Source organism: Diabrotica virgifera, chromosome 7 (genome assembly GCF_917563875.1).
Source record: "Diabrotica virgifera virgifera chromosome 7, PGI_DIABVI_V3a".
Taxonomy (NCBI): Eukaryota; Metazoa; Arthropoda; class Insecta; order Coleoptera; family Chrysomelidae; genus Diabrotica; species Diabrotica virgifera.
Window position 1 is genome coordinate 138044137 of NC_065449.1, and position 14736 is coordinate 138058872.

Consider the following 14736-nt stretch of genomic DNA (forward strand, 5'->3'; position numbering starts at 1 on the left):
TCTACGCACAAGCTAATGTTTTTGGTAGTTTTTTTCTGCCCAAGAAATTTTTTGGCAAAAATGCTATAAGTATCATTTTAAAACATTTGGACAAGTACATTTTACTGTTAAGGTGATACAGTAGCGATCAACAGGTAGCAAAAACGCGTTCCAAGATTGCGGCTGTAATTTTGAATATTTTTTCGAGATATTTGGCACACGTATTCGTAATATAATAAAGAATGGCGGTACAGAGCCCAATTTGAAAAATATATTAATATGTGGAAATTACTCTGTAATTAAATACAATATTAAAAAAACGAGCCTGTACCGCCGTTAAGAAGAACAAAAAAATACACTTTCTTCAAATAAACTTTTTTATCCGATGCCTAGATTTTGTGTCATTTTGGAACAACTAAATTTTTTTATTTCATTAGTAGTTCTAAAATGACACAAAATCTAGGCATCGGATAAAAAAGTTTATTTGAAGAAAGTGTATTTTTTTGTTCTTCTTAATGGCGGTACAGGCAGGGCCGCCGAGAGGGCGGTACAGCCGGTACATTTTACCGGGGCCCGGCGATGTAAGGGGCCCGGCGTCGACCAGACCATAGACGTAATTTTTCCCGTTTTTTTGCTATTCACTTTATGTCCATAATACGTTTAATTAATCCTCGGCTATATTTAACATGACTTTTAGTTGATTTGGTGTAAAATTTTAACAGCAATAAATCACAGAAGTCAAATGCTGCAGTGCAGTCAGATAACTATGGATATGGAGATTAAAAATATATCAGGGCTTCTAGAAGATTTACAAAAAATCAAAAATTGATTGAAGAATATAAAGGGCCAGAATCTAAAGTGATCAGGTCTTCCATTGTTGAAGAATCTAAATTAGTTACCAGCAATTATAGAATACATCAAATAAAGAAAAGCGGCGCAAGAAGCCTGTGAGATTTTTTGATGATTGTCTGGGCCTAGTAGTGATGTGATATTATTTCATTCATAGGAGATTCTGACCAATAGAAAGCTACAGAAATCTGAATTAAATCGATAATTTTTGATAATTGCCCGTCGTTAAGTATATTACGTCAGATGCCCTTCGTTGCTACGAAAATACATTCAGTAACATTAATGACAATTATTGTTTTAAAAATTATAAAAGTGATGACTTTCAATCGTCAAATATTTATAAAAACTTTGTGTTTAATTGTACTAATTTGTACTTACATAAATAAACTACAATAAAATTTTGGTTTTGAACAGTTTTATTCATGAAATAATCGCAACAAATTGCACTCGAACTCTAAAATTAATATAGAATTTTAGAGCTCTTGTGCAATTACTACTGATAATTTTGAGCCCGACGTAATATTTCGCTGTGAACTATTTAATATTGTCAAATTAACCACAATATTTAATGCGGCAAATGAAATTCATTCGCCATTTAACATTTTGTGGACATTCCGAGATGACGATGACGAGAATATTCAGAAAAAAATTGATATATTGCGCGAGTTTTATAAAGAAGACATCAGTGAAAAATTGATACATGAAATTTTTCATTTCAGAGCGATATACAAGAATAATATTGGTAAATCTTAACTTTCTCCATTTTTCTTTACGTGCTATCTCCGCGAACGAAGATTGGCAATAATCATTGCTATTCTAACTTTTGATACTACAGCCCGAAAGAGATCTGTTGAGCTGGATCCAAACCATTCTCTGAGATTTCTCTGCCAGGACATTTTTCTTCTACCTATGCTGCGCCTTCCTTGAATCTTTCCCTGCAATTTCTCCAATAGATTTACTTAATAAAATTAAACATCTCAAATTAGATTCATTATTTCCTAACGTCGTTATTGCGTTAAGAATATTTTGCAGATTGCCGGTGACAGTCGCAGAAGCGAAAAGATCCTTTAGTTTTCTTTCCCTCATAAAGGCTGTGATATCTACAATGAAACAGGATTGGTTAACTCGCCTATCACTTTGTGCATTGAGAATTATTTGGTAAAATCATGTGATTTTTCGAAAGTTATAGACATCTTTTCCAATCAGAAAACTCGAAAAGCACCTGTATTATAAGTATTTTCACTATTATGAATATAATCAAAATTTAATAAAATTTATATTTGAAATGTTTCTTATTACATATTTTTCCTCTTGATAATTTTATTTCTATAAAAGTTGAACAATTTTTTTCGCTCTTCACTTTTTGCCGGGGGCCCGTTCGTCACTTCTTGCCGGGGCCCGCTCATCCCTCTCGGCGGCCCTGGGTACAGGCTCGTTTTTTTAATATTGAATTTAATTACAGAGTAATTTCCACATATTAATATATTTTTCAAATTGGGCTCTGTACCGCCATTCTTTATTATATTACGAATACGTGTGCCAAATATCTCGAAAAAATATTCAAAATTACAGCCGCAATCTTGGAACGCGTTTTCGCTACCTGTTGATCGCTACTGTTTCCTCTTAATAATAAATAATAGTAATAATAAATTGTCTTACTTTGGTGTATATGCGAACAATTTATGCCCAGCCAGTAAAATTACAAAATTTTTAATATGGTCCACTATATTAAGCCATAACCAAAATCCAGATAAAAATGAAATTCAGAAATTCAATCAAGAATAGAGTAAATAATAAGAAATTTCTGAGATTCAATCTGCAAATCTATGATGTCAAGTCAACCACTATAGACGAAATTCAAAGGAGACAACTGATCTTGAATGGACGATGACAGGCTGCCAAAACAAATTTTAAAATGGACGCTAAGGAAAAGAAGGAAGAGAGGAAGGCCGAAACAATCCTGACGGCATTCAGAAGGCAATGTCGGAAAGGATCCTTCACCCTGGCGAATGCAACAACCGATGAAGCTGGAAAATGGGAATCGGAAGGCGGAGAACGCCATGAAAAACCGGGATAATAATAAAAATGTTATGTCCACTCTATTCTTCTTTATTGGATTGTTCTTCTTCTTGCAGTATCGTCTTCTATCGGAGGTTGTCTACCATCACAGTAATCTTAACTTTGTTGGGTGCGGCTCTGAACAATTGTATTGAACTGCACCCGTATCACTCCCTTAAATTTCGCAACCAGGAAATCCTCCTACGTCCCACGTTGCTCTTTCCCGAGATTTTTTTTTTTTATTATGAGCCTTAAACCTGGGTTTCCTCGAAAGTGGCACCGTCAAACTGCGACCGTAACACTGCGATGAATGACGTCAGATTACGGCGAAAAATTCAAGGTTCTTCACTGCGGCAATGAAATGTGTCAACTCAGCAAGCGGTGGCTTCCAACGCACCCTTGGAAACCACTGCTATTATTTTGCGTGGTACAGTCGCAGTTTGTCGGTGCCGCTTCAAGGAAACCAATTCTTTAGCGGGAAGTACTTTTCCCCTCTCATTATGTGGTCTAGATATTCCAGTTATCTTGTTTGTATGGTTTTATGACTTCGCATTCCTTCCCCATCTTCAGCAAAACATTGGATTGTTAATGCTGACTTAATGAAAAATCTGGAAGCTTTTGAGATGTGGCTTAGGAGAATTTTGAAAATACCATGGACCGATCATTTTACGAACAAAATGGTGTTACACAGAATGGGGAAGGACTAGATACCTTTTGACCTTTATTAAAAGGAGAAAGACAGCAAGGAGAAAGGGCACATACTTAGAAATCATAAGTACCTTGTTGTAAATTGTTACAGCAGCTTATTATGAAGGGTAAAATCGAAGGAAAAGGGGTCCTGGTAGACGACAAATGCCGTGGCCGAAAAATATTCGCGCCTGGACCGGATTAAACACACAGACAATTTTAAGAAAAGCAGAAGATGGAGATTCATTATTTATATGAATACTACGAACACTAATACTGTTGATTCCAACAAAATCTCATAAAAGAGATTAAGAGCGTAGACGCAAAATTTCGGACCAATGCTTTTTAAATGCATTCATTTTTTTTTAATCCGGAGAAAACTAATAAATATTTTTGAAAATTTTAAACGGAGAATGAAAGACTATATTATTACGGAGGGCAGAGAGTCCCTAAAAATAAACAAAAAGATTCTTTTGGATGAGATAGGTATTTGCAATTAAAAATCACACTAAATTTTCTCTTTTTTTTTCACCCCTGTGACTTATTAAAATAAACATTATAGAAGATTTCAGTGACTTTTCACCCCTCTGTAATAACGTAATATTTCATTCTACGTTTAAATTTTTCAAAAATACTTATTACTTTTCTTAGGATTCGAAAAAATTAATGCATTTAAAAACCATTTGCCCGAAATTTTCCGCGTACGCTATTAAAAAAATTGCTTGCGGGATTTCTCAACGGGCCAGATAAAGTAAGTAAAAGGGCCGCATCCGGCCCGCGGGCCGGCTTTTGCCCACCCCTGCGTGTAGTCTATGGTCTATATCCTAATAGGTATAAAAATCCACAAGGAAAAAAGTTTTCCTGTAGTTGGCTGTATACCATGTGATACAAAAACAATAAATGCTGTATAAAAGGTATATTTAAAAAACCCTCAAAAGGGCCACATCAATTCACATAACTAGTTTTCGACTGGTTTACCAGTCATCATCAGTGCTTACGTGCAATGTACATGTTAGCCACCAAAATGCTATTTTACAAAAATATGTGGGTCAAAGCCCATTTCAAGTAGTCCGTTAAGGAAACATAAGTATAAAAAGCTACCTTAAGCCTTGATGTTTAAAATATAATTTAATTTGCCCTAGGTAACATCTGAAACTTGGGTGTGACTTGTTCACATGTTGGAAGTTTGACGGCAAGTAACTTCACTTGCCGTCAAACTTCCAACATGTGAACAAGTCACACCCAAGTTTCAGATGTTACCTAGGGCAAATTAAATTATATTTTAAACATCAAGGCTTAAGGTAGCTTTTTATACTTATGTTTCCTTAACGGACTACTTGAAATGGGCTTTGACCCACATATTTTTGTAAAATAGCATTTTGGTGGCTAACATGTACATTGCACGTAAGCACTGATGATGACTGGTAAACCAGTCGAAAACTAGTTATGTGAATTGATGTGGCCCTTTTGAGGGTTTTTTAAATATACCTTTTATACAGCATTTATTGTTTTTTTAATAGGTATAACTCATTCTGACTATACACGGTAACTACAAAGAAACGTAATGAAAATTCTTCATTCTTCTTCCTTCACGATTTACCTATCAAAAACTGTGAAACTTTAAATCATAGTTTGATTGGAAATAAGAGTTTTTTTTAATGTAATAAAGTTACTAATAGTTATTTATTGACTTAAAGATTGATATTAATATTAACTTCACCAAAATGTGCAAATCGAATAAAAATAAAAATAATAATAATTCCGTATCTATCTTACATACAAATACATAATAAGAAATAGAATATACAATTTCGATTTTATAAAATTTAATACCATAACTTTATTAAACATCTTTTAATTTATATGTGTATATTGTTTTATAGGCAAATTAAATTTTTATTTGATTATATCCAAAGCCAGAATAAATTTTCGCTATTGTTCATAGATGAGGTAGATGGATTTTGTAGAAAACGAGCGAATGCTGAGCAAGAATTTTCACGAAGGTAAGAGTATATTGAATATTATACAGTGTGACAAAGCCAAATGGAATAAATTCATTATCTCGTAAACCGGTAACTTAAAAAAAATCACGAAACAGGTCGATTTTTATTTTTAAATTATGATTTTTTTGGCATCCTAGTGACGTCATCCATCTATGCGTGATGACGTAATCGATGATTTTTTTAATGAGAATATGGGTCGTGTGCTAGCTCATTTGAAATATTAGTCAATTCTCTATTCAATAATATAAACATTAACATAATTATTTATACAGGGTGTCCAAAAAAATGTTTTTGAATTAAACTATTCGACACAGCAAGAATAATGCGTGTAATTTTTTTTTATGAAGCCCAGATGGTAGTGTCAAAAATGAGATAGATTTTATCATGACGAACAGAAAAGAAATAATTAAAACCATTGAAGTATTCAACAAATTTTCGATAAAGAGCGACCACAGATTAATCTGTGCAAACACACGATTAAATGCCAACTTGGAAAGACCCAAGATGATCTTAACAACACGAACAGGAAATGGATTCCCCCAGAAAACAATAGCCTGTATGAAGATACACTAACCAGGCATATAAGACTTAGAAAACGAAATAGAAGATATTAAACAAGCAAATAATGTCATAAAGAAGGGACTAAAAGAAACAGAAAGGGAGTGCTGCTCGACCATCATGACCCATAAAGAAAAATTAAGACAAAATACCAAAGAACCAATAAGTAAAAGAATACAGCTGACACAAAACTATGACTGCAACTACACAATACTGAAGAAATTGAATAAAGATATGCACCGATCAATCCGGAAAGGCACAAGAGAAAACAACAGAAATAACTAAAATAATTTAAGAAAACATAAGTCTAAAAGTCTTGGGGCGTAATACGAACAACATTGGCAACAAAAATATGTACAGAATAAAAGACCTCAAGATTGTCGAATCCTTTTATCGTGAAATTTATGAGAGCACCAACGAAATGCAAGATCAGCGCCTGCCCAAAATCACAAACCAGGGATCAGAATTAATGCCAGAAATAATACCATACGAAGTCAAAAAGACACTTCCAGAAATGAAAAATAACAAATCCCATGACGATGACAGAGTAGTGATTAAGGCGATCAAACAAAGTAGAAATAAAATTATCCAGGCTTTGGCCAAACTTTTAACCGAATGCATCTACCAAGAAAAAATCCCTTCTCAGTGGAACAATTCAGTCATTATTTTATTACACGAGAAAGGAGACATAACAGATCTAAAAAAACTACCGCCCTATCAGCTTTATATCACACATACAGTGAGGACGTTTAGGTTGGAATAAATTCATTTTCTCGATTTATTTCAATGCGATTTTGGAGAAAAATCCCGAAGCAGGTCGATTTTTGTTTTTGAATTATGATTTTTTGGCAAGTATATCATACTATTGACGTCATCAATTTAGGCGTAATGACGTAATCGATTATTTTTTTAAATGAGAATAGGAGTCGTGTGCTAGTTCATTTGAAAGGGTATTCAATTCTCTATTCAGTAACATAAACATTAACATAATTATTTATACAGGGTTTCCAAAAAAAATTTTTCGAGTAAATTGATCGAGACAAAAAGACGAATGTAAGCAATTATTTTAAATCAATATACATTTTACTGCTGTCAAAAAAACGGAGACTAAGAGACAGGTGGACGGCAGCTTTAACATTGACTTTAAGCGATAAACAATATTTATTTGTCAAATAACATTTCTTTCTGTTTTTTGACGGCACTAAAATGTTTTTTGAATTAAATGAACTACATACATTCCTCTTTTTGTCTCCATTATATTAATCATAAAAAATTTTGGACACCCTGTATAAATAATTATGTCAACGTTTATACTACTGAATAGAGAATTAAATAACCTTTCAAAATCGATCCGTTTCGGGATTTTCCTTCAAAATCGCCCATTCTTGAGAACATTAATTTATTCCAACCTAAACATCCTCACTGTATACAGGGTGTCCAGAAACTCTCACGACAAACGAAGACCGAAGATTCCTAGGATAATTTTAAGACAATTTAACTAAGTACCTAGAGCTCTTTAAAGACGTCGCCTTGTAATTAATCTTTCCAAAATACCTCCAGAACGGTTCTATTTAGAAAAACGAAAACTTGTTTGTACGCTTTTTTATCTTCCAGAGATAAATCGATTCCATCAATTGCGAATTGCTAGTCCGTTTTGGGTAGGTCAACGGTTATTTTATCGCATTATTTTTTTTTTGTCTTTAACTTCTAAGTATTGGATTATTAAATTATGAGGTATTCTAGTAGGTACTAAAAGGTACTGTTACTTGTAGTCGGTAGGATACACCGTTTTCTAGAAAACTCGATTTGAAAATTTTTCGTTTTTTGAATTTGAAAAAAATGTTCACAAAAACAACTATTTAGAAAAACGAAAACTGGTGTGTTTATTTATCTTCAGGAGATTAATCGATTTCTAGTACCGATCATAGGCGTCCGTTTGGAATAAGTCAACGGTTATTGTATCGCATAACTTATTTGTCTTTAATTTTTAAGCAATTTTGACACTAGATTATTAAATTGAGGTATTCTGGTACTAAAAGTTATTATTACTTTAAGTCGGTAAAATAGACCGTTTTATTTTGAAATTTTTTTTCAAATTCAAAGAAGGAAAAATTTCCAAATTGATTGTTTTAGAAAACGGTGTATCTCAGCGACTTACAGCAAAAGTACCTTTTAATACTAGAATATATCACAATTTAACAATAAGTGTCAGAAATGTTTAAAAGTTAAACACAAAAAAGCTATGCGATAAAATAACCGCTGTCCTACCCAATACGGACGCCTATAGCCGGTACTAGAAAGTCGCAACCGATGGAATCGATTTATCCCTCGAAGATAAATAAGCGTAAACACACACTAAGAATTTTTACCGTGCGATGGTTGAAATGTACATAGTGGCTCGAGCAATCATATGGAATCTTTCTCCCTTCACCGCTTGAAACGTTCAGTGAAGGGAGAAAGATTCCATAATATGATTGCTCGAGCCACTATGTACATCTCAACCATCGCACCGTCAAAATTCTTAGTGTGTGAAACAAGACTAAAAAGTTTTCGTTTTTCCAAATAGAAGCGCTCTGGAGTCATTTTATAAAACTAATTACAAGAAGCTTTCTTTAAAGAACTCTAGCTCCGCTAGGAAACATTCTCGGACTTTAGATCATCATATTGTATATTATAACGTTGATATTCTAAACGTGGATTTAAATTGTAGTAATGAACAAATGTGTGCCTAGATTTTTGAACTTTGGTAAGTCTTTTGAGACTTTGGTAAATTTCATTGGTAATACGCCTAGATTATGGGGAGCATCTTTTATTTGGATTGTTGTGGATCCGATTGCGAGATACCTGAAAATGTATTTTTTTTCTTTTAGGTTGTTTAACATTAGAAAAATAGATATTATATCCGGCAGTATTTTTATGTCAAGTTACTATTTTCGCGGTTTTCCTTTCTAAATTAATATCCCATACCTGCTTCTTCAGCTTTTTATTTATTTACTTTTTTATTTGCGATTAAGCCACAATTTTGCTATGAAATTAAGTTTGACGTTTCGATTTCCACTTCGAAAATCGTTATCAAAAGATAAAACACTAATAAATTTAACAAATTTGTTTTTATTGCTTGATAAAAATTCTTCTAATAATTTAATTTTATGTGACTCATTCATAAACAATGAACAACAAAAAACAAAGATTTGTATTTATGAAACACCTTGTAAATGCGAACATTTTTATTTGGGTGAAACGTCAAGAACATTAAGCGTTAGAATAAGTGAACATCAATCTTGTTTTAAAAATAGAGAACGTGGCAGATCTCAAATATGTACTTAAACACGCATTGGACAATGAACATACTAATTATGTTAACTAAAATTAATGAATACTGCAGTTATGTTAATCGTTTCTTGATTAATTAATAAAATTATAATATCATGATTTATAGGTTACCTACATTTGTCCCAAACCCTTTTTTCAGTGCGTCATTAATTTTGACGTCATATATGATTTTAAGAATGTCGTGAATCGCCGCATGACATTTTAGTAAAATCTGACAGTTGTCAGAATATTTATATTTATGTTTATATAAATATCAATATTTGCCAGAATATTAATATTTAAAATATTTTGAGGAAAAAATAAATAAATGTAGAATACAATTTCACTATACAATGTCCGAATATACTAATGACATAAAATATTTATATTTACGTCGTTGACTTTCTAACCTAGTATTACAAAATTGTCATTTTATCCATTAACATTGTAAAAGTACCGTCACGATAGATTACTTTTGTTTCAAATTATCTTTATTCGCATCATGGATTGGATATATATTAAGAGTAGGTACTGTAATTGTCAACTAATTGAATGATTAATGACGTACTGAAAAAAAGGGTTTGGGGTCCACTGTATATGTTATTTTCTTTTTTTGTAGGATCAAAACGGAACTACTATGTCAAATGGGTAAAATAGAATCAAATTCCAATGTGTTCTTAATATCGGCTACCAATTGTCCGTGGGATATCGATCCTGCGTTTTTACGAAGATTTCAAAAACGTATGTACATTCCCTTACCTGATCATTTAGAAAGGCGAGATTTATTTAGAATGTTTACAAGTGGTACACCTCTTGAAAAGTCAGTTAATATGTGGGCACATTTGATTCACAAAACAGAAGGTTTCTCTGGATCTGACATATCAGACCTAGTACAGCAGGTTAGTGAATATGTTCTATACTTCATCTAATTTACTTACCGTCTCACGTCATCCGCGTCATAGCCCGTGATGTCACATGATACCAACACGAAATATTTAGGCGATAGATGTGTTCTTTTTTAGAATCATTTTGCCGAGTACACTGGAATTACAGCTACTAGACATATTTTGGAGACCATGGAATCACAAACGAAAAAGGGGAAGGCCACAGATGCGATGGTCAGATGACCTGAAGAAACACACTGGGTCAAAATGGATGCAAATTGCCCAAGATAGAGAGGCATGGAAGAAGGAAGAGGAGGCCTAAATCCAAGGATGGATGTTTAGGGCTGATTAGATAGAGATAGATAGACATATTTTATTATGTACGCGTAGAAATAATATTTGAAGATTTCTATTAATGTTAACTTAAAGAAATACACAATAATATGTTTCATTTAATTTGTATAAATGAATTATAAAGCGTTTTTATGAAGCACATTTGTTTGGAACACACTGTAACTGTAATCGAACGAAGGTGATATTTTGGCATAAATTGGTAACATTTATTTGGCAGTTGCGGTGATGACACTTCATATTTGTTTTTATTCTTTACTATAAGTATTTGTTTTATTATATTTACTGTTTTTATTATTTACTTTAACGTAAGATTATAACTTAATTCTTATTTTCTATTTCTAAAGTTTTTATTTATTTACATTGAATATTAATTTGTTTTGTTGTATAATCCACTTCCGCAAAAATTATGTGATATATTTGATTTAAAATGAATTCAAGAATTTTTTGTAATTGGGCAACAATGTCAACTCAGATCTCTGACTTAGATAATGACGTGCAACGGTAAGTATATTAGACGGACTGTAGATAGGAATTAGATACTATGTATGTAGATATTGGGACCGTCATAGCCACCTTTAGGGCCGGTACTTTATGTCTTGATTAACAGCCCGTTAGTTAACGGAGGTTTAATCGGGACCTCTTTAGGGTCTCTTGCGTTGTAATAAATGCAATTACAAATTACAAGTATTATTATAATTATAAATAAGTATAATAATAATTATAATTGCATTTATTACAACGCAAAAGACCCTAAACAGGTCCCGATTAAACCTCCGTTAACTAACGGGCTGTTAATCAAGACATAAAGTACCGGCCCTTACTTAACAAGCCATGAAGTTGAAATTTGGAAACATATATTGGTAGACCGATTAATTCTGACAGTTCTCATTTGTTTTTAAATAATTTTCACTGTATTTACAGAGAAACTGAAATATTTTACAATATTTCGTGCTCCAAATTATAAAGAACATTAAAAGGTATGTTATTAAGATGATTTTAGTTCAATATAATATATTTTTATATAAACTTGCGTGCATATAGAAATCCGTACACTTAAAAATTTTGTCGTTTTTAATGTCTTATATTTCCTAAACCTGTTGGCAGATTTAAGTGATTTTTTTAATATGTTATATGTTATAGCCTAATTCTTTTACAATACTGCTGTAATAATATTGTTGCTAACCAGTTAAATTTTTATGGTGTACCGGGCATTTATAAAATACTGAAATTAAAACCCAACTATAGACTCCGGTTTTCTTAACATTCTGTTTTTTTTATTAATTCGCTTATGTTTAACAACTATATTTGTTCTTTATCAATTCAGGGTGTTTCTAAATAAGTGCGACAAACTTTAAGTGGAAAGGAACAAAATGCAAAATTTTGACGCCTGTATTTTAAATGTAATCATTTTTTTCGAATCCTGAGAAGACTAATAAGTATTTTTTAAAAATTTAAACACAGAATGAAAGATTACTTTATTACCGAAGGCCGAAAGTCCCTTAAAATGAATAAAAAATTTTCTTGGTTTCTCACCCCTGTAACTTATTAAAATAAACATAGAAGTTTTCAGGGACTTTCGGCCCTCGGTCCTAACGTAATCTTTTATTCTGCGTTTAAATTTTTTAAAAATACTTATTAGTTTTCTTATTATACGAAGAAAATGAATCCCGTTTATATTCTTGTTATTGGTTTTTTTTTTGTATAATGAACGTTACTTACAAGGAATTACTTTTAATATTATTTTATACAAACTTCTAATTAATATTTTCTTGTTCGACTCAAAAAATACTATAAATTTTACCAGAATTTGTACTTTAAAATAGTAGTTTCGAAAGCGGTAGTTCGAAAGTCAGACTACCGACGTCATCAATTGCGACGTTGCCTTTTTCTCTTCATGGCTTGTAAAGTAAATGTGGCTATGGGACCGTGCAAGTTCGGAAAAGCGACACCTGATTTCATAGCTCGCCAACATTTTTCGCACTTTTAATTATATTAGCCAATCATATTGGTCCTGGTTACTGGACAATTGTCAAGTCCATAGCCCAAAAAAATTATAAGAAGAAAAGATAATATTAAGGTTATGTTATTAAAAGGTAAACAATTGTATGTAGTAAATAAAATTAATTATTAAAATGCACTACTACAAGCAAAATACAATTAATTAAATTTACTTTTATATAATAATTGCATATCATATCAATATTGTGGAGCAACATATAATTTTTCTTCTTCATTGACAGTAGATATGAAACATACGTCAATTTGACAATTTTAATTGACAATGAATTATTTAAGAAAGTTGCAAGATTTCTCCGCTATTCGCGCGCGATCGTTTCTCGTATCCCCTCCAAGTACTTGCACACGGCGAATACAGAGTGAGTTTTATGTATAGAACGCCTCAATTATCTCGGGATAGGCTTGCACGAGTTTTATAGATTTTGGTTGGTAAGTGTCTTCTAATACGGCCGATAATACAGTGGTATTTACATTGTTCTCAGATCTTCCATTTTTCTGGAAATCTAAGGAACTTTTTTATTTCAAATGGAACACCCTACATTATATTTTTTGTGTTTTCAAGTCGTTAAGAAATACTGATTATTTTTCATGTAATATTCCCTATACCTAAATTCCGTAATTTAGGAGTTATAGCTAAATTTATTTTTTTTTATCTAAAATAAACTATACAAATCATTTTTTGGCCCACACAGACATTATTTTAGGTTCTTTAAATCATTAAGAACAAAAAAGGTCTTTTGTAATTTTTTTCTAAAGTTGATCGTTATCGATTTATAAACAATTAAAAACTGTAAAAAAAAAACGAAAAATGACGATGTTCAAGGCTCGAAAACACAAGTAAAAATTTTTTGAAATTAAGTAGTACCAAAGTTCAAATCTTATTTTATCAGTTCCCGATAAGTAATTTGGTCTTATTTAATTTTAAAAACAGTTTTTTAGTTCAAAAATGAATAAGCATTTTCAATTTATTTGCAAAACGAAAATACAGCCGCATCATATTCTAGTCCAATCAGAGAGTGCAGCAAGCACCTCTACCGGTTTCGAAACTTATTAGTCTTTCATCAGGAGGCACATATGCTGCTCTCTCTGATCCAACCAAAACAAACCCCGGCGTGCAGTCACGGGTTGCAACGAACGAAATGGCATAGATGCCCTAGCGGCAACTGCTAGCAAAAGACTAACTTTTCAATCCAATGGCATATAAAACAACGTAATGTTATTTTACATCCCACCAGACTGAAAACAATGGGAACCTTCTCTGGTTATAGTATAAGAGCTGTGAGACATTTTTGAGTAGGTATTTTAGGCAACCTGAAAATTGTTCAGGTGACTTTTCCATGATATCGTAATACAAAAATGCCGGTCTGGCTGGAGGGTAGCGGTTATTTTCCCCAAAAATCCCCTCCAAAGTTAAAAAAAAGGGTAAAAATTGTTATTACAAAAAATATCATTGACGTGACTTTAAAGTAAATTTAAATATTCAAATATAAAAAAATAAACAGGCCAGGTAGACAAGGCGAAAACGGCGGGTTCGAAGGGAAAAATATTCCCATGAGATTTTTTTGCATAATCACATTCGTGAGACATCCCAGAATAAGGTTCAAGAAGTCGCCTACGTGAAAAGTGGGCCAATTTTTTTAACAATTTTTTTTTAATCAAATTGCAAGAATCAATTTTTTTGGCCCGAACAATTTTTTCTTTAATTTTTTGGACCATTCTGGACAAAAAAGATCTCTTATAATTTTTCTCTAAAGTTGATCGTTTTCGACTTATAAGCAATTTAAAATTGAAAAAAACGAAAAATGGCGATTTTCAAGGCTTAATAACTCGGTTAAAAGTTATTATTATGAAAGTCAATATATGACTAAATCAAAGTTTGAAGCCCCCCCTACAAGATCCTGAAGAAATTTTTGTCATTATTTTATTACTAAGCTGTTATTTTTAAGTAATAATAATAAGCGTCATGCACGTGTGCGGGGCTGTAAATGCTGAGTGCGAGAGAGAAGCTATTCCAGCAGTCCAATTGTGCATCTTAC

At 32.3% G+C, this 14736-nt stretch overlaps 1 protein-coding gene across 1 annotated transcript in view; it reads left to right on the forward strand.

The window, feature by feature from the left end:
- Positions 1-14736, forward strand: part of LOC114331038 (uncharacterized) — an 88275-nt gene that overhangs the window by 48046 nt on the left and 25493 nt on the right. Inside the window, exons 4-5 of the mRNA XM_028280501.2 lie at positions 5457-5576; positions 10066-10345. Coding sequence (XP_028136302.2) covers positions 5457-5576; positions 10066-10345 — 400 coding nt within the window. The remainder of the gene's footprint in view (positions 1-5456; positions 5577-10065; positions 10346-14736) is intronic.